This window comes from Manihot esculenta, chromosome 7, assembly GCF_001659605.2.
Source record: "Manihot esculenta cultivar AM560-2 chromosome 7, M.esculenta_v8, whole genome shotgun sequence".
NCBI lineage: Eukaryota > Viridiplantae > Streptophyta > Magnoliopsida > Malpighiales > Euphorbiaceae > Manihot > Manihot esculenta.
The window spans coordinates 30,140,742-30,166,537 of NC_035167.2; the positions used below are offsets into that span (position 1 = coordinate 30,140,742).

The 25,796-nt window shown below is 30.8% G+C and overlaps 3 protein-coding genes and 1 pseudogene across 3 annotated transcripts; 2 read left to right on the plus strand and 2 right to left on the minus strand.

Annotated features, from left to right (window-relative positions):
- The first annotated feature begins 4,812 nt into the window (after nucleotides 1–4,812).
- Nucleotides 4,813–6,242, plus strand: LOC122724006 (annotated as a pseudogene).
- Nucleotides 6,243–12,459: 6,217 nt separating this feature from the next.
- LOC110619346 (lysM domain receptor-like kinase 3) lies at nucleotides 12,460–14,496 on the minus strand. The gene has a single exon (XM_021762734.2). The coding sequence runs from the start codon at nucleotides 14,173–14,175 to the stop codon at nucleotides 12,886–12,888; it is 1,290 nt and encodes a 429-aa protein (XP_021618426.1). The 5' UTR covers nucleotides 14,176–14,496; the 3' UTR covers nucleotides 12,460–12,885.
- A 6,703-nt stretch (nucleotides 14,497–21,199) lies between these two features.
- Nucleotides 21,200–22,374, plus strand: LOC110619347 (hevamine-A). Its single transcript, XM_021762735.2, has one exon. The coding sequence runs from the start codon at nucleotides 21,355–21,357 to the stop codon at nucleotides 22,249–22,251; it is 897 nt and encodes a 298-aa protein (XP_021618427.1). The 5' UTR covers nucleotides 21,200–21,354; the 3' UTR covers nucleotides 22,252–22,374.
- Nucleotides 22,375–23,367: 993 nt separating this feature from the next.
- On the minus strand, nucleotides 23,368–24,287 carry LOC110619348 (probable acetyltransferase NATA1-like). Its single transcript, XM_021762736.2, has one exon. The coding sequence runs from the start codon at nucleotides 24,223–24,225 to the stop codon at nucleotides 23,527–23,529; it is 699 nt and encodes a 232-aa protein (XP_021618428.1). The 5' UTR covers nucleotides 24,226–24,287; the 3' UTR covers nucleotides 23,368–23,526.
- Nucleotides 24,288–25,796: the final 1,509 nt, after the last annotated feature.

The window sequence follows — 25,796 nt, forward strand, 5'->3', positions numbered from 1 at the left end:
TTGTCAAAATTAAGAATTATTAATTATTCAAAAATATAATATTAAAAAATCATCATGTTGTCCATTCATATTTTCAATGTAAATCAAAATATCATGTTTAGTGGGATTTGAGATTCAGTTTATTTTTTATTAGGAAAAAAAATATCGATTTGATTATTTTTAATCAAACCTGAAATCGGAAAATGATATTATATATTTAATCTATTTTTTATTAGGAAAAAGAAAATTTGATTTAATTATTTTTAATCAAAATTGACATAAAAAAATGATATTATATTTGTTTAAAATAATTAAATCGAATTTAAATTTACTTTATTATTATATTTGTTTAAAATAATTAAATTAACTTATCCCTTTATTTTATAATTTTTATTATAATTTCTTTTATCGAATTTTCAATTATATTAATATTAAATATATTAAATTTTATTAAATAATAAAAAATATTTTTAAAATATTTTTTAAAATAAATAAAATTATAATAGTTAATTTATAATATAAAAAATAAAAATAAATAATAATTTTAAAATAATCAATAAATAAAAATTAAGTAAAAAAATTATTTATTTTTTTCTTTAGATATAAAAATGAGAGAAATTAAAAAATCGTATATTTATAATAATTAGTTCTTTAAAAATTGAACAAATTTAAAATAAAAGGTAACAATCCAGTGAAATAAATTGTTTATGATTTGTTTTTTATTGAAAATAATAATAAATTAGATTTTTCTGATTGATAAAATCAATTATATTCAATGGGTTATTACAATTTTTTTTTTATTATTATTCAAGTAAAAAATGTTGTATATATTATTATATAAAATTTAAATTTAACTAAATTATTAAAAAAATATATTTCAAATAATACGATAAATATATTTTAATAAAATAAAAATAAAATTATTAATATATTTATTAAAAAAAACTATAAATCATCCAACAATAAAACCCATTGTCTGAAGTCTTATTCCTATTATATATATAATATTTATTTATTTTTTAAAACTTTCTTCTTATATAAACTCTTAATATTCTTAAAAAAATCATTAGCAGCAAACATTAAGAATTATTAGGAAGTATTTATTTTATTTTATTCTTTAAAAAATTATACTATTTGAGAAATAAGTATACATATGATATGATTTATTATTTTGTTAATCTGTTATGATTTATTAAAAACTAATATTATTTAAAAAATATATATAAAAAATCATATTATTAAATTACCCAATATTCAAAATTAGCTTAATTATAAATTATTTTATTTTTATTCATATTTTTATGTATTTTAGCATATAATAAAAATATTAAATTTCTGTTAATTACACAGATAATGGCTTATTTAAATCAAAATATTATGTTCAGTATGAACTGAAATTCGGTTTATTTTTTTATTAAAATAAAAAAAATTTTTGATTTGTTTATTTTTTATTTAAAACTATTTTAAAATTTTGGTTTTTGATTCCTGCATTTAAATTTATGTTGCTTTATAAGAATGAAAATAAATAATTTTTTCTTTGATTTAAATTATTATTTATCTTTTTTCTTTTGGATTGGAAGGTGAAAAAAAAAATTTTGTATGCATAATAATTAAATAGTGATTATTGATTTATACTAAATCTATAGATTCACTATAATAAAAATCTATGATAAAATTATTTTATATATAGTGATTATATCGTAAAATTTATCATAGAAAAGTGCTAAAATATAAATTTATCCAAAAATTGTCTTAACTTCAAAATTTAATCATATTAATATTTAATTCATAAAAAAAAATATTTTTTCATGATTAGAAATGCAGGTTATTTTCAGAAGAGTATAATTTTTCAAAAAATAATTAAAAAAAAAAATCTCCCTCCCCTTAATAATTCCTAATTAGGTAGATTGAGGTCCATATAAATATAAAGTCTAATTTATCTAGACTAAAGTTAGTTAACTTTATAATTATTACACTTATAAATTTAGTCTGATAATAAGTGTATTTGAATAAATTTGAAAGATCTCAAATTTTACTCTCCCAATTCTCAATTCTCATTTCAAAAAAAAATTAATCATATTATTTTAATTAATACATATATATAATTAAAAACTATTAAAAAATATGTTTTTTTCTAAATTATTTTTAAAAAAATTATACTTTTCAAAATTAAACATGCATATTTTGTGAATTGAAAATTATTAAATTTATATAAAACATAGCATAATTAATAATTATATCAACGTTATTTAATATATAATAATTATATTATAAAATTTATCATAAAAGAAATGCTAAGATACAAATTTGCCCCAGAATTATCTCCGCTCCAAAATTTTGATCCTAACAATATTTAATGTTACTTATTAATTTGATTTTTTTTTAGAAAAAATGTACAATTGTTAATGCTCATGTTCATAAATTAAATGAGTTATTTTAAAATATTTTCAGGTGGCGATTTAGCATATAGTAATTATGTTAATATAATAAAATATTAATAGACGGATTAATAAAATAATAAATTTATGTGAATCTATTTATTTAATAAATTTATTTCATTTGTGACTCATTCAAAGATTCTTATACAATTTTAATTCCTAATTAGATTAATGCTTATTGACAAAATATAACTTTTTTTTTCAAAGTTTATGTTCAAGTCATTATGGAAAACTGCATCGTTTGGATAAGGTTCCATTTACAATTACGGATATACCCTCTCTTTTACTTAGAACGGGAGCGGTCGCCTCCCTCAATCCCTCTCGTCATCCCGCCCTTTCTTGCTGCCAATCACCATTTTTGGCTTGAGCTTTGTACCACTTAGGGTTTCGATGGCTATCGTGGCTCTAATTCCCCGCTTCTTTATGTCTCTCTTGTTGTCGACCGAGTTTCTGCAAGGCGAATAATTGAGCTGCTGCTGCCTTCTACTGTTCTTCGTCATGCTCGTAGTTATCAAATTGCAATCAGATGCATTTCAGTATTTCAGCATTCAGTTGATTAAATGTGGTACTAGTCCATTTTACTCCCTGGCCCTGCTGTTGCATGTAATTTTTTGCCTGCTTCATAGTAATAAAATTATTCTTGCAAAAGTACAATCATAAAGTTCTGAGTCTAGAGCATATTTCTTTGCAAAATTTGCAGGGATAGTATAAGATCTTCCATAATTAAGTGATCCTCATATGTGCATCTGAGTTTCATTCGGTTGTGTTTTCATTTTAACTGAATCCATAATACTAAATTCTGCATTTGGATGATAAGAGGACACAAAATTATGTATAAATTTTCCTATCATGAAAGCAGAGGGAATTAGACAAATGTTTGTTTTTTCCAGTAACCACGTCAACTTACTGTAGAGTTTTACCTGAGGATTGGTAATGTGTGAATGAGAATATTTTGCAGCATTAGTAATGTGTAAGACATCCTTTTTACTGTAAAATGAGTGAGCTATTCTTTTTAACAGTAATATTTCGTTCCTAGCAAACTCTAATTAATTTGAATTCCTAGAAGAAAGAAGCCACATACAAACTTTTCAAATAGCCAAGAATGCTTCTTCATTTTTTTTTCCTGTTTTCTTTCATTCTGTTCCCCCAATTTAAGTCGTAGTTGTAGTTTTAAATTATATTTCTATGAAGTGCAAGTAATTTAAATGATTAGTTTATGTGTATGACCTCTTTATGTATTAAAATTTGTAGTTAATTAGAGTTTTTTTAATCATGATTATGATGAATTTTAGCTTTAGTTTATGTTTTTTATTTCTTTAAATTATGAAAAATTTGCTGAACTTAGTATGATTATCATTACTTTTATATGGTTAACTTTTTTTTTTTTATATATCTGATGTAATTTGTGTGAAATGAAGTTGTATTATTATTTAATCGTTTTAGGACCTAAAATTTTCCTCATGCTTTTTAAATATTTTGGATTTGGGTTTGGGTATCTGAATCATTTCACACAAATTCTAAGACAAAATTAAATAATTAATACAATTTTCAGTAGAACACAAAATGATCAGGTTTGAGCAAGTTTAAGTAGTATGCAAATGTAATAATGGGTTTGGAACATGTACTTTCGGCAAAAGATAAATTCTTATTGGATTCGGGATGAGTTTGGGTATTTTACATGTATCAGGTTTGCGTTTGAGTATTCTGCATGTACTCTACCCATTTCCATTCCTAGGCTTTGGCTATTAGGTTAGTCATGTTATAGTCATATTGTTGATGAGTGTTGGCAAAAGAGAAGGAATCAGAAGTAGGGGAGCAACAGGGAATAAAAGGTGAGGTTGATCATGTAAACAGCAACAGAAGGTGAGGATGAAATTTTGAGGAGGAGCGAAGGTTTAAGGGATTGAGGTACAAGATATAAGAGGAGTGGGAATGAAGAAGGATTATGAGAATGGAGCGCTATGGCAAGGGAGCAAAAGTTAAAGGAAGGACATTTCCCTGGTTAGAGGGTTAGAAATTACAACCTCAGAGTTCTTAGAGGAATATATAATTAATACTTTTTAAGTTCTCATGTGTTAATTACATGATATCTTTTTTATTTTTTTACTTAAAATATCAAATTGTAAGTCACATTGTATGTTTTTGTACTTTTTTCCTTTTAAAATATTATGATAGAATTTTATTATAAAAATAAGGAATTCACTAAATTAAATTAAATAAATATATACATTTTCAAAAGCAAACTACCCTGCACTAAAATCCACTACTTGTCTCCACTTGCAGCTTTCTGGTACAAATAGTTGCTGCCACAGAGTAGCTGGCAGTTCTCAATTTTCATGTCCCTCACACAACCCAACTCTGGGGTCTTGAAACGATTGTTCTTTTTCACCTTTGAAAACCCATTCCTTTCCCTTACAATCATCGGTACCAAAACCTACCACAACAGTACAAGAAAACCTGCAACTATGTAGATGTGTACATGAAATGGAAGAAAGATTCGTACTATGAGTGGATAGAGCACATACACAAGTCCAGAGAGCTCAAACCCATCCTTTCTTGAAAGATTTCACAGCCCAAAACCCAAATGGTTGTATACCAATCTTTGATGTATCAAAAAGAGGACTGCAATTTGATGTGAAGATCAAGGTTGCTAGGTTTTTGAGACAATATCCCTCAATCTTTTGAGGAGTTTGTCGGTCCAAAATATAATTTGCCTTGGTTTAGATTGACTGAAGAAGCTGCTGCAATTGATAGAGAAGAGAAAAAGGTGCTTGAGGAGCATAAAGAGGATTTAAGAGAGAGATTGAAGAAATTTATATTAATGAGTATGGAGAAGGTGTTGCCTTTCAAGATTATTAAAGGCATGTTATGGTATTTGGGTTTACCGGAGGATTTTTTGCAGTATCCAGATAAGAATTTTGACAGTTATTTTAGAGTTGTGGAGTTGGAAGATGGATTAAAGGGATTGGGTGTTGAAAGCAGGGAAAAGCTTTTGTCAGTATTGCAGAAAAATGCAATGAGGAAAGGATTATATTCTGGAGAGCCAATGGAGACAATTGATTTTCCCTTTTTCCCATCAAAGGGTTTGAGGTTGAGGAGAAAGATTCAGGATTGGTTGAAAGAATTCTAGAAACTTCCTCATGTATCACCCTATGAAGATAAATCACATTTAAATCCTAATAGTGATATTGCACAGAAAAGAGTTGTGGGTTTGCTTCACGAATTGCTTTCTTTGTTTGTTGAGCATTCAGCAGAAAGGAAGAAGCTTTTGTGCCTTAAGAAGTATTTTGAGTTGCCTCAGAAGGTGCATAAGGCATTTGAAAGGCATCCCCACATGTTTTACTTGTCTTTCAGGAACAAGACTTGCACAGCAATTCTTAAGGAGGCATATGGTGATGATGAACTGGCTATGGAGAGGCATCCAATGGCAATGATCAGGAAGAAGTACATTAAGTTGATGAAGGAATCCGAGGTGATTTTGAAGAGGAGAAGAACAAACAATCCATTTGTTCAATAAAGGAAGTTGGATTTGGAAATGGATATTATCAATGAAGAAAGAATAGAAGAGGAGAAACAAGAGGGTTTCAAGTAGACAAGTAGGTACTAACTAGAGTATGCAGTTGATTTTACATGATGTTCATTGGTTTTGGTTTTCATTATAGATTGTGGATAGGCTAATTGTAGTACCCCCCATAGACTTGTATCTATTATTGAAGAGAAAGCAGCATTATACACTTGGATGGCTGGTCATTATACTATTCTTGATAGGTGTGAGTTTCATTATCTTTTTTTCCATTTCTTTTTTTTTTTTATTTTTTTAAAAGTGTGATGTAATATATATAGTTAGACATACTCTCAACTACCATAATATGAACATTGAAATGTTAACAATGACAAATCCTGGTAGCCTATTTAAACTATGTGTGGCAATGTAGTAGCTGTTAGAGCTCATATGACTTGAGCTCTACCAATTTAAAATAATTGCAAACTCCTAGGTCACTTTCTGTTATAGAGTTCCCTCCATCTTGGTAATCAATGTAAAGAGTAAACACTTTTTTTTAAAATTTTTTTATTTAATAAAATAATAAATCAGATTTTTCTAATTAATAAATTAAATATATTTAATAGATTATTTTTTTTTTGTTAATTCAAGTAAGAAATATTGTGTATATTATGATATAAAATTTAAATTTAGTTAAATTATTAAAAATATGTATTTCGAATAACATGATAAATATATCTTAATAAAATAAAATTAAAATTAAATCATTAATGCATTTATTACAAAAACTATAAATTGCCAAGCAATAAAACCCATGGCGTGATGTCTTATTCCACTAGAATATTTATTTATTTTTAAACTTCCTCTTAATATTTTTAAGAAAGCTATTAGCATATCAATCTCACATAGTAGAGCAAATACTAGGATTTTCATTCCTAATTATTTTTATTAAATCATTAGCTTGATTGTAATAATTTGAATTATCAATTTGATAATTCTGCCCACCATAACCATATGGTTTTAGTTCGAGTCTGCTCAACATCAGCCCATTCAAGTCTTAGTGCACTATAACCATCACCATTTTCTAAGGTCAAGATAGGTTGAGATAGCGATTCACATTTATCTGAATCTGTTTTTGAATCTGAATCTCTCTCTTCAACCACTTAAACTTGCATACTTTTAAATTTCTTTTGCAACTCCTTTATTAATTTTTCAATATCTATATCTCCATCTATATGAATGAATCCATTCTCTATATCTAAATTCTTAATGAAAAGTCCTGCATCATCAATCACCGTTAATTAGGGCTAACAATCATATAATCAAATGATAATAACTAAAATTTAAAAAAATAATATGATTAATTATAAATATAATAATTACCTTTATATTTCGACAAGAATTTAAATATTCGTTTATCATGTTCTTTGCAAACACAATACTTGTCTTTCAATTTGAGGGTTGTCATTGAAACTTCAAACACTCTGTTGAAGAAGAAAATTTTGAAAATTCTAATATATTTATATGTATATATATCTATCTAATTAGGAATTATTAGCAACTGTATTTTTTGATTTTATTTTTAAAAAATTATACTATTTGAGAAATAACTAAGTATGTTTCTGCTAAATAAAATCTTATGATTTGAAATTGTTTAGAAATATTTAAATTCATTTAGTGCATATCTATATAAATTTCTATATAATATGGTTTATTATTTTGTTAATTCGTCTATTGATATTATAATTTATTAAAAACTAATATTATTTAAAAAAAATATAAAAAAAAATCACAATCATTAAATGATTCAATATTCACATTAGCTTAATTATAAATTATTTTGTTTCCATTCATACTTTTCATGTATTTTATACTTTTTATGTATTTTAGCATATAATAAAAATATTTGATTTCTGTGAATCACAGACATAATGATTTATTTAAGTCAAAATATTATTTAAGTCAAAATATCATATTTGATATGAGTATAAATTCAGTTTATCTTTCATTAAAATAAAAAAATTCGATTTATTTATTTTTTAATTTAAAACTGAAATTAAAAAATAAGATTATATATTTAAATTGAGTTCATTTATAAATAATTTTGAAATTTGGTTCCTCCATTTAAATTTATGTTCCTTTTAAAAGAATCAAAATAAACATTTTTCTCTTTAATTTATATTATTATTTATGGCCTTTTTTTAGATTGGGATGTGAAAAAAAATTTTATTTAACTAATAATTAAATATTAAATATTAATTTATATTAAACTTATATAAGATCACTATAATAAAAAAAAAAACTATCATAAGATCGTTTTATATACAGTGATTATATCATAAAATTTCTACACATTAAGGTACAAACTTACTCAAAAACCGTCTTTAACTCCAAAAATTTAATTATATTAATATTTAATTTATAAAAAATATTTTTTATTAAAAACCTGTATGATTATTTTCAGAAAAGTATAATTTTTTTAAAAAACAAATTTAAAAGTAATTTGTAATTTTGATTCAAAAAAAAAAGTAATTTGTAATTAAGTAAATGATAGCCAGACATAGCATCCAAATAAGACATGTAATTGAAACCGGCCGTAGAGTCAACCATTTTATTAATATCAGGGAGGGGATAACAATTTTTAGGACAGACCTGATTTAGGTCAGTAAAATCTATGCATATCCTATATTTGCCATTGGCTTTTTTGACTAATACAGGATTTGCTAATCACTGCGGGTACATGACTTCCCTAATAAAGCCTGCCTCTTCTAACTTCCGTACTTCCTCCCTGGTGGCATGTTGCTTCTCCTTTCCTACCACTCTCTTCTTCTGCTGTACCGGTCTGGCGTCGGGGAGAACGTTCAGCTTATGGGTCATCACTTCAGGGTCGATCCCAGGCATGTCAGAGGGCTTCCAGGCGAAGCTCGATGCGTGACCTCGGATCAGGGCCATGATTTCAGTTTTTTGTTCTTCAGTAAGGCCGGCATTGAGACTGAAGACCTTATCTGTCTTTGTTTCTAATAAAGGAAAAGTCTCCAACTCTTCGACCGGCTCTGTTCTGTCCTCCTTCTTTTCATCCCTGACCTCCAGCACTTCTGAGTCGATTCTTTATGCTGCCGGGCTCGGTTCTGCCACTGTGGCTAAGTACACTGCTCTCGCCTCTTCTTGGCTTCCTCGGACTACTCCCACTCCTACCTCTGTTGGAAACTTCAACGCCAGGTATCTGATACTAGTGACGGCCTCGAAGTCAAACAGTGCAGGTCTCCCCAGGATTGCGCTGTAGCTCAACGGTAGTTTGACCACTAAGAACACCGCATAATGGGTGCGAGTTCTTGGCGCTTCACCTAGGGTGAGAGCCAGCTTCACTTTCCCCTCTACGGGCACTGGCACTCCTCCAATCCCCTTGACCGGTGTCTGGTCCCGGACTAACTGTTCCTTGGGGATTCCCATCTGCTGGAAAACCCGGTAGGGTAATAAGTTCACTTTGCTCCCATCATCCACTAAAATCTTCTTGACTCGGTAGTTGTGAATGACGGCTTCAACGACAAGGGCGTCGTCATGGGGCATCTGAACACCTTGGACGTCCTCCGGAGAGAAGGTGATGGCCACTGAAGAGTGCTTGATGACCTGCATGACCTCAGCGCTGCTGTTTTCCCCCTCTCGACTCCTCTTCTTTCCCCTACGGCTCATCCGACCTCCTGTTCCCCCGACAATCATGTTGATGGTCCCACTGGACCCATCATTCACTAGTCCAGTTCCTGCTCTCCTTGGTATTTGGGCTGCCGGATTGAGCTGAGGTCTCTATCCCTCCGGTTTCCTCACGAAGTTCTTGAGGTGCCCTCTTTTTATCAGTCTTTCGATCTCTGTGATCAGCTGGAAGCAGTTATTGGTGTCGTGGCCGTGCGTACGATGGTACTGACAATATTTGTCAGGATCTCGCTGGTTTGAGTCCGTTTTCATAGGCCTGGGCCATTGGAGAAACTCCTTGTTCTGGACGGCCATGAGCACTTCGGCTCTAGAGGCATTGAGTGGGGTCGGCATCTCTGGAACCCACGGAGGGAGTGGCCTCTGTTCTGAGACCCGAGGAGGGTGAGGTCTTTGGTCCCTTCACTTCCAGGGTTGTCTGTAAGGCTCGGGCCTCTTGCCATGCTTTTTCTCATGCCTCTCCGGCCTTCCTTCCTCTGGTGCTTTCCCCTTATCTGCCGCTCCTCTGGTGAACCTGCTTGTCACCAAGACATCATCCTGCCTTATGTATTTTTCAGCCCGCTTCATCAGCTCGGCCAGTGAGGTCGAAGGCTTCCTGCTTAATGAGCCAAAGAATTCAGCCGAGGTCGTCCCCTTCTGCATGGCTTCTACAGCCCTTCCCTCATCGAGCTCGGAAATTTGCAGGGCCTCCGTATTGAAACGGGCGACGTATTCCCTGAGCGATTCGTCTCTCCTCTGTCTGACCGTCTCTAGGTAACTCGTCTTCCTATCTGCGGGCACCCCGGCGATAAACCGGCTGATGAAGCGAGTGGCCAGATCTCCAAAACTGCTAATACTTCCGGCTTCAAGGCTGTTGAACCATGCCCGCACTGGCCCCGAAAGCGTCGTAGGGAATACCTTACACATCAAGACATCTGAAAGAGTTTGCAGCTCCATAAAAGTCTTGTAGTTCAATACGTGCTCCCGGGGGTTCCCAGCCCCGTCGTACGCGGCCATAGGCGGCATCATAAACTTCTTGGGAACAGTCTCTTGTTGCACCCACTTCGAGAAGGGTGAAGAGGTGGGCAGGAGAGTCTGGTTCTGATCCCTCGTTCCCAGCTCGGCCAAGTGTTGCTCTCTCATCTTTTGCAACTTTTGGTCTACACTCTCCGCTTCCTGCCTGGGCTTCCTCTCCTGGGGGCACTCCTCCTCCCATGTCTCGCTCCCCATCTTTCCGGTGGTTCCGGCGAAATAACTATCAACTTCATCGTTCTCAATCATCTCTCTCACCCTCCTTCCATGAACTCTGGCCTCCGGTTCTTCCTCTTCTCCGGCTCTTCTCCCTCTTTCTCCGGTTTCGCGGCTAACTGTTTGGGGATGGTTGAGAGTAGGTTGAGGTTCATTGGTTTGGGGCTCTTCTACCACTGGCAGTATGTTTGTTGGGGTGCTAAAGCCCCGTTGCTGCATCATCTGCCCCAGCCAATGGGCGGTGCTTTGTAGTTGGAGGGCCATGGTTTGGAGGTAGCGGCGGAAGCATTCTCTGCCAAGCTTGGCGAGGAGTTGAAAGGGATGGGTGTTTGGTTGTTTGGTGTTGTGGGACTGGAAAAAGAGAACTGTTGCCCCTATTGGGCAGAGCTCAGGTCATTGGGAGTGACGTTGTTTTCGTTGTGGTTAGCCATTGTGGATCTCAGTGGGTATTGTGAGAGTGGAACTCCGGTGATGAAAAGATCTCCTTCGTTCCCACAGACGGCGCCAATTGATGATATGAGATCCAAAAAATAGGGTTTTATAAGGGTTCTGTAAAACTGGAAAAAACTTAGACCTAGAGGAGAGTATTTCTCCTTTTATATGTTTCCTTTTATCCACTAGTGACGTGTAGCAGAATGTATGTCATTGGGCCACCTGTTCCTGTTACGTTGATAGGGGCGTACGAGGAAATCAAATCGTTGCCCCATGTGTAACGGTCCCCTGATTCTCCCTGGGCGCGCATGCGGATGGTCCCACAAGACGAAGGGGCTGAATTCCTTCCTGGTTCCGAGCTGGGCCGGAAGAGAAGTTTAAGACTAGGTCCGGAGGGAATCTGTTCATTGAACCGGAAAAGCTGGGCCGGCCTGATGAAGAAACTGACTGGAGCCTGGTCTTTGAGCCGGGCGGGCTGGACCTGATTCTTAGAGGAGGCTTAGAAGTCTTCAGATTATGGGCTGCCCTAATGGGTCTGGCCTTAGTCGGGGGCAAAGAAACCCAGCGGTCATTATATTATATTTTTTTTTTATTAAGAAGTCATGTTATATTTAGTATATCATAATGTAATATAATACCGTCCATTTTTCAATTGAGATTTAAAAAAATATTCAATTGTATTACAGTATACTAAATATAAAATAAAATTTTTACTAGAGTATAGTAAATTATATATTGAGAAATTGAAATTAATTACGGAGCAAATTAAAACACCACTTTGGAGATAATAACGCGCTTTTGCTCTAAAAAACAAAATGTGAAATTGCGTCTTTTACTCAAAGTAACATGTCATTGTCAAATGGTTTATTTCACAAAGTTGAAAAGATTATGGGTTGTTTGAGGCCTATTCTTGTATGTACTTGCAATGGTAGTACATGCGGTGCTGCTAAGATGATTTTAGATCTTGACAAAAATGACAAGCTAATGTAATTCCTTATGGGATTAAGAGATGTCTATAACCATACTTGCAATCAAATACTCATCCTTGATCTACTGCCAAATGTAAATAAAGCATACTCAGTGGTTTTACGTGTCTAAAATACATGAAAATGTGGCTATGATGGTCAAAGAAAGCAATGAGAAGAAGGAGATTGGGAACAAATCTCATAGAGGTGAAAAGGAAGAGGATAGGTTCTGTAACTATTGCAACAAGAATTGCTATACTTGTGAGACTTGTTTCAAACTACACGTTTATCCAGAATGATTTTACAAATTCAAGTAAAAGAAGGTTGGAAAAAGCACAAGCTCATATGATTATATAAGAACTACCGCCGGAGGAGACTAGTAACTAATGGGGGAAGGATTTCTCTATTACTATACATCAAGTGGTGGCCAACTACATGAAAGGAAAGGTGAAAGTCTTGATGCAATAATAACAATTGCAGATAACAATAGAAGCTGTCAGGATTTGTTTCATTTGTTTAAAAGAATGGCTCTGTGGAATTTTCTTTATACATTATTGGGAAAGAAAAAAAATTTCAAGAAATCAAAGTGACCTATTGATCTGCCATTTTTCTACTACACTATTCATTCATGATTCATTCATCTGGGTGCCATAGAAACAGAGAAATCAATTGGCATACCTATTTTCTCAGCCCAATTTTTTGATTCCAAATACAATTTAGACACTCTAACAGCCACCTGCTCCATATCCGGCCGCTTCTCTGGGTCCTCCACCACACACTCCAACCCCACCACCACCATCTTCTCCGCCACATCCACTGGATACGAATCCTTCAACCTCCTATCCACCCAGCTCCTCACCCCACCGGCCCCGCTATCCACCGCCTCTCTTGCCTTCTCAATCACGCTAACTCTGCTAAACCCTCCACTGCTCTCATCAAACACGTATCTTAACGCCTCCTCCCCTGAGACCAACTCCAAAACCACCACCCCAAAAGCGTACACATCGCATTTTTGCGTCACAATCCCATTAGCTTGGAACTCCGGCGACATGTATCCTCTCGTCCCTTCAATTTTCATGCCTTTGCTATTACTCCTACCTAAAGTTCTCGCCTCTGATCTTTCACTCCCCTCTAATTCCCCGCAGAGATCCGCCGTCCCGAAATGGCAAATTTTGGCATTTAACGAATCTTCAGCTACTAAAATGCTTGAACTTTTTATATGATTGTGTATAAAACCTGAATTTGAAGCTGCACAATGGTGGATATAATCGAGCCCATGAGCGATATCTGTAGCAACCTGCATCCGCGAGAGCCAATTTGACAGTATCGTGTAACTGGGATTCTGTGGATTTCTCAGGCAAGTAGCTAAATTAGCACCATTAACGAATTCATACACAAGGTATATACAATTCCCAGATGTGGCGGCACCCAGAAGCTTAATCAAGCTACTATGATGACTCCTACATATGATGGATAGCCGCTGCTGGAGCTCCGGTAATTCGATAGGGTCACGGCGGCGGAACTTGCGCTGGAAAATAATCACCTCTTTCCGGCGAATCTGGCAGCGCCAAGAGGTGGAAGTGGAGGAGGAAGAAAAGGGTTTTGCTAGGAAATTGTTAGTGGCTCTGCAGATATCAGCAAATTCATAAATGTGTGGGTTCTCTGGTAAAAAAGCTTCTTTAAGGCTTTTGAGAGAGAGTTTGCTTGAGATGGAAGAAGAAGACGATTTCGAAGTGTCCTTATTGTGGTTAAAGAATCCTGAAGAAGAGTAATTAACGGATGATGATGGGTAATTGAAACTTGGGTAATTGCTAGATGATGATGATGATAACGATGAAGATGGATTTGCAGCAGAAGCTGATCTTGAAGGACGGGATTTGGGGGTTAGAGAGTTGTTTACGTCTGTGCCTTTTCTTGATTTGCACATGAGGATAATTGAAACAAGCAGAAACGGTCTTGGGTTTTTAGTGGTGGTTGACGGCGGCGGCGGCGGCGGCGTAGCATAGAAACAACCGAGTCTATTAATCAAATCGAGGAGAGAAATTCGAACGTGGAATTGTTTTGGAGGATTGCAGTTGCCAAGATAAAAAAATATGGAGAGAAGGTCAAGGAGGAAGATGAAGAAGAAAAGCTAGACCAGCGGCAACGGAGCAATCCATCATGTAATGACGTGATTCGAGGGAAGCTGCGTTTTGACTTGGACATGGCCATCGACCACCGTCCATGATTTTCGGGTACCGATTAAATTAAATTTATTGAGATAATTGATTATATAAAAAAATTTTAAATGGATTTAATTTTAGAGTAAATTATATTTTAATTTTTAAATTTTAAAATAATTAATAAATTAATTTTTATATTTTTAAAATTAAACACTTGCTATACATCTGTTCATATTAAAAAAATTTTCATTTATTTTTATTATTAAATATATAAAAATATTTTTATTATTTTTTTAAATAAATATTTATTATTTTTTTAAATAAATAAATTATACTTAATCATTAAATTTTAATATAATTAATAAATTAATTTTTATATTTTTAAAATTATATATTTAAATTTTTCTATAATCAATTATTCTCACTTATTTAATATAATTTTAAAGGAAATGATTTTATATACTAAAACATATAATATTTTATTTTATATTATTAATATAAAATATAATTTTTCATATATTAAAAATATATATAATTTATAATAGTGAATATAAAAAAACTAACGTGGGGCTAAAAGGCCCTAAGCCCCTTGAAATTTTTAAATTTTTTCTAGAGGTATTAGTGTAATTTCACACTAATACCTCAAAAATCTACTTCTTTCCTCCTCTTTCCTTTGTTTTTTTTTTAAAAAAAAAACTTCTCCAGCAGTCTCAACCTTCCATTTTCTTCTATTTCTCAATTTCTATTCAACAAATTTCATTCTAATTCACAAATTTTATTTCTTCAAATCCACTATTCAATATCCATCTTCTTTCTATTTCTCAATTTCTATTCAACAAATTTCATTCTAATTCACAAATTTTATTTCTTCAAATCCACTATTCAATATCCATCTTCTTCTATTTCTCAATTTCTATTCAACAAATTTCATTCTAATTCACAAATTTTATTTCTTCAAATCCACTATTCATTATCCATCTTCTTCTTTTTTTCAAAATGAGTTATTTTCTTCTTTTTTTTCATTTTATTTTTTTATATTATTATTTATGATTAAGAATTAATTTATAATTTTTTTATTTTATTATATTGTTAATTTATTATTATTTATTTCACTTAATTATTAATACTATTGTTATGGGTAAATATTTATGATTAAGAATTAATTTATAATTTTTTTTATTTTATTATGTTGTTAATTTATTATTATTTATTTCACTTAATTATTAATACTATTGTTATGGGTAGTAATTTAATCTACTTAAAATTAGAAAAATTGTGTAAATTTTAAATATTATTTTTATGGGTAATAATTTAATTTAATTAAAATTAGTAAAATAATATAAATTTTAAATAATATTTTTATGGGTAATAATTTAATCTAATCAAAATTGAAAAAAAAATTAAATATTAAATATTATTTTATGGATAATAATTTAGTGTAATAAAAATTTAAAAAATTATGTAAATATTAATTATAATTTTTATGAATAATAGTTTATATCTAATTAAAATTAGAAAAATTATATAAATATTAAATATATTTTCTATGGGTAATAGTTTATGTTTAACTAAAATTAAAAAAATTAAATAAAAATTAAATATTTTTTAATGGTAATAATTTAAATTTTGATAAATATAATTTTATGAGTGAATTAATAAAATATCATTTTTAAAAAAAATAAATTTAACAATAGACGTGAAATTAAATAATTAATATATTTAAATTGTGTGTATCATTATAGGGATAGAGCGATTTTTTAAAAGAATATCAATAAATATATCGTCATTAAATCAATATGTTGAATCAACTTCACCTAAGCAAATAACTGTTGAGGATTATAAAGTTGATATTGAAAACGTTCCATCTGAGTTAGGACTTCGACCTAACATAATAAGGTATTCACCTAATATTGGAAATCAGGTACGCAGAGCTTACTTACTAAAATGTCTGCGTTAACCATGCAGTCATAAATTTCCTCAAAGAGTAGAAGAAAATTGAAATAGAAGATTTATTGTGTCTTAATTTGATAAATTTAAGAGTTGGTTAGAATATAGCATAGTTAAAGATGTTGCATATGATTTATATTGTTATCTTTTTTCATCTGGGTATAGTGAAAGGGTCATGATACTTTTGTTATAGAAGGTTTTACTAATTGGAGAAAAAAAGAAAAGATTGAGAGAACATGTAGGAGATCATAATACGATCATAATAGATGTCGCTTGTCAAGATTTAATAAACCAAGCTCAATATATTGAAGAGTATTTCAAAACAATAAGAAAAGTCAAAGACATTGAAGAGTCTATTTCAAAACAATAAGAAAAGTCAAAGATTGAGTATTTTTGTAAATTAAATGCATTGATTGTTTGTCTCAATTATTTTTTTAATGCAAGGTTTGGCTTATTCGAGGGAATAAGAGTCTGAAGAATCATTAAATTAAGAAAATTTTATTGAATTGCTGAAGGTGTTAGCTTTATTTAATGAGGAAATTAATAATGTGTTGAAAAATGCTCCTGAGAATTTGAAGTTCATAACTCCTATTCAAAGAGATATCACTAATGCATGTGCAGTTGAAATAACAAATGTTATAATTAGAGTTTTGGGAGATAATTTATTTTCTATTTTATTCGATGAATGTCGGGATGTATCAGTAAAAGAGCAAATGGGAGTTGTCATTCGTTATGTTAATAAATTTAAATGTGTTGTTGAAAATTTTTTGGGTATTGTGCATGTCAATGATACTAGTGCATCATCACTTGAAAAAACTATAGAGTCTTTAATCTTTACATATGGTTTGAGTGTATCAAATCTGAGAGGTCAAGGATATAATGGAGCTAGTAATTTGCGAGGGGAATTTAATGGGCTTAAGAGTTTGATTTTTAAGAGAGAATTATAGTGCTTATTATGTCAATTGTTTTGCTTATCAACTCCAACTCATTACTATTGCTAAAAAACATTCAAGCATAAGCATTTTTTTTTAATACAGTTTCACGTTTGTGTAATGTTGTTGGAGGTTCCTTTAAAAAAAGAGACATGCTTCAAGAAAAGCAAAGAGAAAAAGTAGTTAAAGTGATTGAAATTGGAGAAATAGCAATTGGACAATATTTAAACCAAAAGATGACAATAAAGAGACCAGGAGATACTCGTTGGAGTTCTCATTATAGTACATTAATTAATTTATTTTCATTTGTGATTGATGTTTTTGAGTGTGAAAATGGGAATGATGATCCACAAAGAGGTGAAGCAATTGAGTTGCTAGATGTTATGAGTCATTTTGAATTTATTTTAGCGTTGTTTCTCATGAGAAAAATTTTGGAAATCACACATAACTTATCACAAGTTTTGTAAAAAAGGGATCAAGATATTATAAATACTATACAGTTAAAGTTTTCAAATGGTAAAAGATGATGGTTGAGAATATTTACTAGCAGTGCAATTTTATAGTAAACATGATACAGTTGTGCGAGAGATTAATGATTTATATACAATGAGAGGGAGATAAGAAGCAGAACTGAAAAGATGACAAATCTTCATTTCTATCGTGTTGAACTATTATACTCTGTCATTGATATGCAGTTTCAAGAATTTAATAATCGTTTTAATGAAGTGAATACAAATTTATTTTTGTGTATGACATGTCTTGATCCTAGAGACTCATTCTCTGCATTTGATATGAGCAAATCGATTGAACTTGCAAAATTTTATCCATGTGAATTTTTTTCGGTTGCTCTACTTGAATCTCAACTTAAGAATTTTATTTTTGATATGCGTATGAATAAGAAGTTTTATGATGTGAAAAAAATTAGACCTCTTGCTGAAAATATAATAGTTACAAGAAAGTATATTGTATTTTCCTTAGTGTATACGTAGGTTAAATTGTCATTACTCTTACCCATTGCTATAACTACAGTTGAAAGAGCATTTTCTGCAATGCATATTATCAAAAATCGGCTCTGCAATAAAATGAGAGATGATTTATAGAACCATTGTTTAACAACTTATATCAAAAGAGATATATTTGTAAATGTTGATAATGAAAATATTATGAATAAATTTTAAATAATGAAAAATAGACTAAAAATATTATAATTTCATTATAACGCTTATCAATTTTTTATAATGTATATTATTTTTTAATTATTTATTTAATTTAAATTCCTAATCAAAATTTTTGTATCTGTTACGGAGAATACCAAATTAATTTTAGTATGAGATGAGTAATTCATTTCTTTTATTTTTTAAGTGAGTAATTTATTAATATACACATTTAAGTGTGGATAATATACCGTTAATCACAGAAAAATTTGTTGTAATAGATATATATGTATAATATTAGATAATTTATAAAAAAATTAAAATACTTTATCAATTAATAAATTTTTTACAAAATAAAAAATCCATTAATAAATTTTTTTAAACTATAAAATTAAATAGTAAAATGCATAATGAAAATATTAATTAATAAATTTTTTAAAATTTTAAAAATATTTTAATATATTTTTTAAAATTAAAAAATCAATAATAAATTTCTCAAAAAGAAGATTCAATTAAATGTAAGAAGTTTCATTTTCTATTTTTGACCAAAATTCTGCCGACTGATAAAAAATTCCACAATAAGAAAAACGTGAGCATCAACATGTTTGATTTTGAAAACCTTTAAATCATGGATTAATTGAAAATCTGTAAAATTAGCTTGGATTCTGTGACTCTCACATGGGTAATTACAGGGACTATGAAGAAAATGTTACCACAAAGAAACATGAATTGTGCAGCAACAGTTCTGAAGACAACTGCAGGAACTAGTCGCAAGTTTCGATGTTTTTAAATTCAGTTTGGTTAATAAGCCGATCAGAACAGGAGCTGAAGGTTTTTAAAATTTAATTATGGTTAAATCGATATTTAATTGGTATGTTATTAAATAAATATTATAAAATAATTATTAATATATTTATTATAATTAAAGCTTTATATTTTTTTATAAATAAATATTAAAATAAGTTTATTGAAGTTTTAAGATCTAAATATTATATATATATATATATATATATATATAAGCTTAAGATTAGAATTTTGTTATAACAAATGAAAAATAAATATTACTATATTAATATTATATAAAATAATAGACAAACATTTATATATTTTTTTATTCTATATCAAATAATAAAATAAAATAAAACAATAATTTAATTTAATTAATAAAATAAATTACTAATAGTATTGATAATTTAAATTGTAATTTTTATTAATTTTTTTAAATATTAATTATAAGTTAGTAGATAGTTATTATTTTCTGTTGCCATGATTAATATAATGTAATTTACATTATATTTCTTGAAATTTAACAAAATTTATAATATAGTCTTTATTTTTTTATAGTAAATAATTTAATTTTGAAAATTTTATTTTATTAATAAAATAGTTAATCTATTGAATTCACTCAACTAAATTTTAAAAAGATTAAATTATTAAAAATATAATAATTTTAAGTATTAAATTATTATAAATTATTAAAATTAATATGACTAAACAGTTATAAAAAATAAAATTTAAAGGACTAAATTAAAATGATTATTTTATTAACATAATCAAATCTTAAGAATTAAAATTCAGTTTGTTTATGAAAAATAACTTAAATTAAGAAAATATCTTTAATAAAAAATATTTTTCTATGAAAAAATTTTTTACTAATAAAATAACTTATTTTTATTATTCAATTTTAATTTAAAAATAAAATTTATTAACAAATTCATATATAAATCCTAACAAAATTTTTAAAATTTTAAAAAAATTATTTTTTAAAAAATTATTTTTCTTAAAATAATAATTTTTTATTAAATTAATTAATTTTCTAAATATCCTAAACCTTAAAAATTATAGAAAATAAAATATTTTCTATGAAATAAATTAATCTTAAATTATTTATTATTAAAATAATAAAAATTAAACTGTAAATTTTATTAATTTTCAAAGAGTTTATTAGAAATTAACCATTAAAAAAAAGTATATAATGACTGTGGAAAATAATTTTTTTTTATTTTTTTTAAATAAAAATTGAAGATTGGAGGAGTAAAATTTAAGATATCTCATATTTACTCAAATACACTTACTATCAAACTAAAATTATGAGTTCGATTATTTATTAATTAATAACGGCTCAATTGTAAATTTTGGTTACAAACCATTTAGGTTTTTTATTCTTCTATATAAAGAAGACAAACAATAAACAACAAATCAATATACAATAATTCAAGAGGGGCAAAAAAAATTTTCAATAGACCATGAGGATATTAAATGCATTTGGATGATGAAATTATTTTATTTTTATTTTTTTTAAATGAAAGTTAGAGGTCGAGAATGGTAGAATCTAAAATTTCTCATATTTATTCAAATGCACATATCATCAGATTAAATCTATGAGTGTATTATTTTTTTTTAATTAAGAACTATTCAATTTGAAATTTTGATTACAAACCATTTAGACTTTTTATTCTTCCACTGTATAAAGAAGACAAACAATAAACAACAAATCAATATACAATAACCTAAGAGGGGCAAAAAAATTTTCAATTTTTCTGATAATTACAAACAAACACGGGAGACGGTACAAATTTGAGAACAACCCAAGATTGGTCTTCATTAGGAAAATTGTATATATACTTTTTTTTTTTTTTTTTATGTAAGAGAAATGATACATATTTGAAGCATTAATCCTTCTGCGTCCAGTCGCTTCCACTTTAATTCATCCGTATCAAGAGTTGAAATTACTGAGAACACACGCAGTCTTCGAACAAAGAAACAAAACACTGGCAATCAGAACATGCTCAGTTTCCCCTATAAAAGGCAGCCTCCTGAAAATAATGTCAAGCAACAAGCAGCAAATACTAGGAAGTGTATTAGAACTAGCTGCCTGGTGTCTTAAAATACTTGCAAGTTTGAGTCTGGAATGACATCAAGTTCAGGAATCTCACTATCATTCATCTTACTAGTAATTGTATCACTACTTGTGGGTTCTGAAGCTGGTGGAATAGCAATCTATTGGGGTCAGAATGGAAATGAAGGGACCTTGGCAGAGACTTGTGCTACAGGAAACTATGACTTTGTAAACATAGCTTTTCTTCCCACTTTTGGCAATGGCCAGACTCCTGTGATCAATCTTGCTGGTCACTGCGATCCCTACAGTAATGGTTGCACAGGATTGAGTTCTGATATTAAGTCCTGTCAAGCCAAAGGCATTAAAGTGATGCTTTCTATTGGTGGAGGAGCTGGGAGTTATTATCTTGCATCTACTGAGGATGCCAAGCAGGTTGCTACTTACCTTTGGAATAACTTCTTGGGGGGACATTCATCGTCTCGCCCACTCGGACCAGCTGTTCTAGATGGAATTGATTTTGACATTGAAGGAGGAACGAACCTACACTGGGATGATCTTGCAAGGTTCCTGTCAGCATATAGCAAGAAAGGTAAGAAAGTATACTTAACTGCAGCTCCCCAGTGCCCATTCCCTGATTCTTGGGTAGGAAATGCCCTTAAGACGGGTCTTTTTGACTATGTTTGGGTTCAATTCTACAACAATCCTCCTTGTCAATACTCCTCTGGAAGCATTACCAATCTTGAAGATGCATGGAAACAATGGACTTCAGACATCCCAGCTGACAAGATTTTCCTGGGATTACCTGCTGCTCCTGATGCAGCTGGTAGTGGTTTCATCCCGGTGGCTGATCTTACTTCTAAGGTTCTTCCGGCAATCAAGGGCTCTGGTAAGTATGGAGGGGTTATGCTGTGGTCCAAATATTATGATGATCAAACTGGTTATAGCAAGGCCATCAAGAGCTCTGTTTGACTTAAACTTCTTTGCAGTTTTATGTGAATGGATTTCTAGTTGTGTGAGCTATGTACAAGCATGTATCTCTACAGTTAGTACTGTTTTAAGTAAATAAATGCAGTAATCTTTGTTCTTGATTTCTGATCCCTGCTTGCCTCTCTTGGCCTTCCCATCAAGAACTCTGATTCACTTCTTGCTTTTTTCATGCATACTTTCAGCAGTATATGCCTATTTGTCAAGTAAAACGTGACACAACTTCTTCCTTATCTACCAAAAAAGGAATATATCACCTTATTTTAAAGAATATATTTATAGATTCAGAGAAAACAAATTTACTTTTTTAGCTACCATTTCATGATTTAATTCAAACCAAACACAAATTAAATTATTGGAAATTGAAAAAATTTGAGTATAAAGCAAAATCATGGTATGCTTCAACAATATGTGCTAAGTAAAGAGATGCAGAATTCTTAAGTCTTTTTTTTTTATGCTTTCTTCTTCATTTTCTACCTCTTCTCAGTACAAGAAGCAAAATCATAGAGCAGCTCAAATTAATTTTAACTTCTTCTGGTTCATTTTGCACAGAAGCCGCAATTCCAAAAAAGTAACTGATCAAACTTGATTCATTCTTTCCCTACATGAAGAGAGGAATTCAGAAAACTGAAAATAAATGATTTCAAGGTCAGTTTTGATATAATATTCTGCATTTTTCTAAAACTGAAATGCAGAGGACAGTGCTTCAAATGATGAAGCTTTCGTAGAGCATTTCAATATAGAAGAGATAATCTGTCCTACTGTTTATTTCATTGCTGTTTTCAAGCACAACTGATATTCATAGCAAGTTCATAATGCAGTTAATGATTAACAGAAGATCTACCAGTCAGTAACACTCAAATTATTTCCCAAAAGAGTTCTTCAACGATATCAGCCTACAAGCTCATTAACACTTCCATTTTCTGGAGGATCATTACCGTGGAGGAAGAGAAAATAAAAGTAAAAGGGCAGGGGAAAAGACCATACAATTTTCTCTTTTGGCACAGCCAAAGCAGAGCAACCGCATAAAAAAAGTTAAAAAAAAAAAACTTTAGAAATCTGATTTCATTGAAAACAAAATCTTCCAAGCAGTTGAAAGTCCTTGCAGCAAAAACATCATAGTATATATAACTAAAATCTCACAACTTCCTTCACCAATTTTCATTCAAAAACTCTTCATTACAGTATCAGTTTAGTTCTCCAGCTTAATATCAAATGAAAACCAAACAAAACCCTGACCCTAAACTTTGCCTGCAAACCTCAAAAGGTATCACGATAGGCCTCAAGAGCTTCACCAGTCAACCTGCAAATCCTCCATTCTGTTAAAATCTTCGCACCCATTTCCTCATAAAACTTGATAGCATTCACATTCCAATCCAGCACCACCCACTCCACTCTCCCATATCCCATCTTTACCGCTTGCGCAGCCACCGCCGACAGCAGCATTTTCCCCATTCCTTTCCTTCTGTAACACTCCCTCACGAACAAATCCTCCACGTACAATCCCGGCTTCGCTAGAAACGTCGAATAGTTAGGGAAGAAGAGGACGAACCCAGCTACCACTACATCATTAGTCCCATTCTTGAATAATTCAGCTTCTGGGTCGATGACTGGAAGGTCGAGTTGGACGATACGCTCAATGGGTGTGAAGTTTGGAGAAGTGATTTTGGGAAGTGGGTTGGGAGAAACCTCCAGAAGGAAGACGGTAAAGGACGAAAAAGGTGCGTGGTTGAACAGGGTGGAAGAGAGGGAGGACTCGGTGGCGATGCAGTGATCAGCTAGGCGCTCGAAGATGGCCATTTGGTGGATCATTTTGTGGATGTGTGGGACATCAGCTGGAGTTGCGAGGCGGATCCTGGAGAAGAGAGGATGGCCGACGGGGATGGAATCGGAGTCAGGGAGTCCAGTAGGAGCCTCCGGGGCAGGGGTTGGTGGAGGAGGCGGAGCAGCGGCTGCCATTTTCGTTAGGAGATGCGGAGAATATAGCCTAGCGACGTTTCTAGCGAAGCGGGGATTGTACGTTTTATAAGGTTAAATAGGACCAAGTTTTACAATTATAACGTGTCAATTATAATGTGAATGGCACGTTTTAAATTATAATCAATTTATAATATTATAAAATTTATTTTTATTCAAAATTTAATTAAATTTATATTAAAATAAATAATAATTTTTATAAAATATATTTAAATACTTAAAATACATTATCTAACTACAATCAACAGATTGATTATAGGGCTATTATTAACGATTTTCCATTTGCATTACAGTCAATCACCTATGTAAATAAATGCAATAATTATGTTTCTATTGGAATAATATCTTAATAAGAGAATTTTCAAAATTATCATTCGTGAAACTCGCTTTATCTCCATATATTTCCTTTCAATGATCTCTCTAATCATTTGGAATCACCTAAATATATGGATCTTTAATGAGATTCGGATTCCTTTACTAATCCAATGGCTCCATTGTTACCACAATTCAATATAACTAGATCAATAATGCCAGGAACCATACTAAGTTCAGAAATGAACTTCTTGATTTATAATCGTCTCCTTTGCTGCCTAGGATACAGAAATGTACTTGGTTTTTGTTATATAATCTGCAATGATCTCTAGTTTGGAACCTTTTCAACTCACTGGTCCATCATTTAGAGTAAAATTATAACCAGATTGAGATTTATTATAATCACATTTGATTGCAAATTTCTATCCAAATATCCATAAACTTTGAATTCAACAATCCCGTCAAGTGACACAGTCAGAAACCCTTTCTTGAATTCCTCCATGCTAAACTGACTGTGCGGCTGTCGAAACCGGTAAAAAATAACTTTCTTGATTATCCACAATTTTATAACTGTAGATAGTGGTAAAAGAATCAAATCCACAGAGAATTGATACTCACATATTTTTCTTATTAAAGACCAAGTAAATAAATTGAAAAATAAATAAGGGGGGTTTTGAAGATTGATATTTTAAACTAAAATTAAAAACAATTAAGTGAAGCAAATAACTAAAGTAAAGGAAATTTAATAATAAGAAAAGTCTAGTTGAAGAATTGGATCCACTTTAATTGTTGGGATTGATCATTGACACATAAGTTCTTTTATTTGACTTAATAAATTAGTTATGGGGATGGAAGATGCTTCTCACCACCATATCCCTCCTTAAGCATAGATTAACTAGGAAACGTTCTCTAATTAATCACTAATCAACAAGTTGCCAAGGAACGTCATTGGAATTTTAGATTCATTCAACTGTCAATTACATTAAGAAATAGAGAGACCTAATTCTAACTATCCAAACGTATGGTGATATTGTTAGATTATGCAATCTCCTTAGTTTTTACACCAAGAGTTACTTGTGTTTGAATAATTCAAGCAATTACAGACTCCAAACTATTCAAACTAACAAATTATTACTTTGCAATCAAGAATCAATGGGTCCTATTGATCTAAACAACAAAACAACAATAGAATTAAGCATGAAATTGCATAAATATTAATAAACAAAAGAAGGACATACTAA

Excerpts from the sequence above, each read along its gene's own strand:
- LOC110619346 (XM_021762734.2), bottom strand. The coding sequence starts at position 14,175 with ATGTGCAAATCAAGAAAAGGCACAGACGTAAACAACTCTCTAACCCCC.
- LOC110619348 (XM_021762736.2), bottom strand. The coding sequence starts at position 24,225 with ATGGCAGCCGCTGCTCCGCCTCCTCCACCAACCCCTGCCCCGGAGGCT.
- LOC110619347 (XM_021762735.2), top strand. The coding sequence starts at position 21,355 with ATGACATCAAGTTCAGGAATCTCACTATCATTCATCTTACTAGTAATT.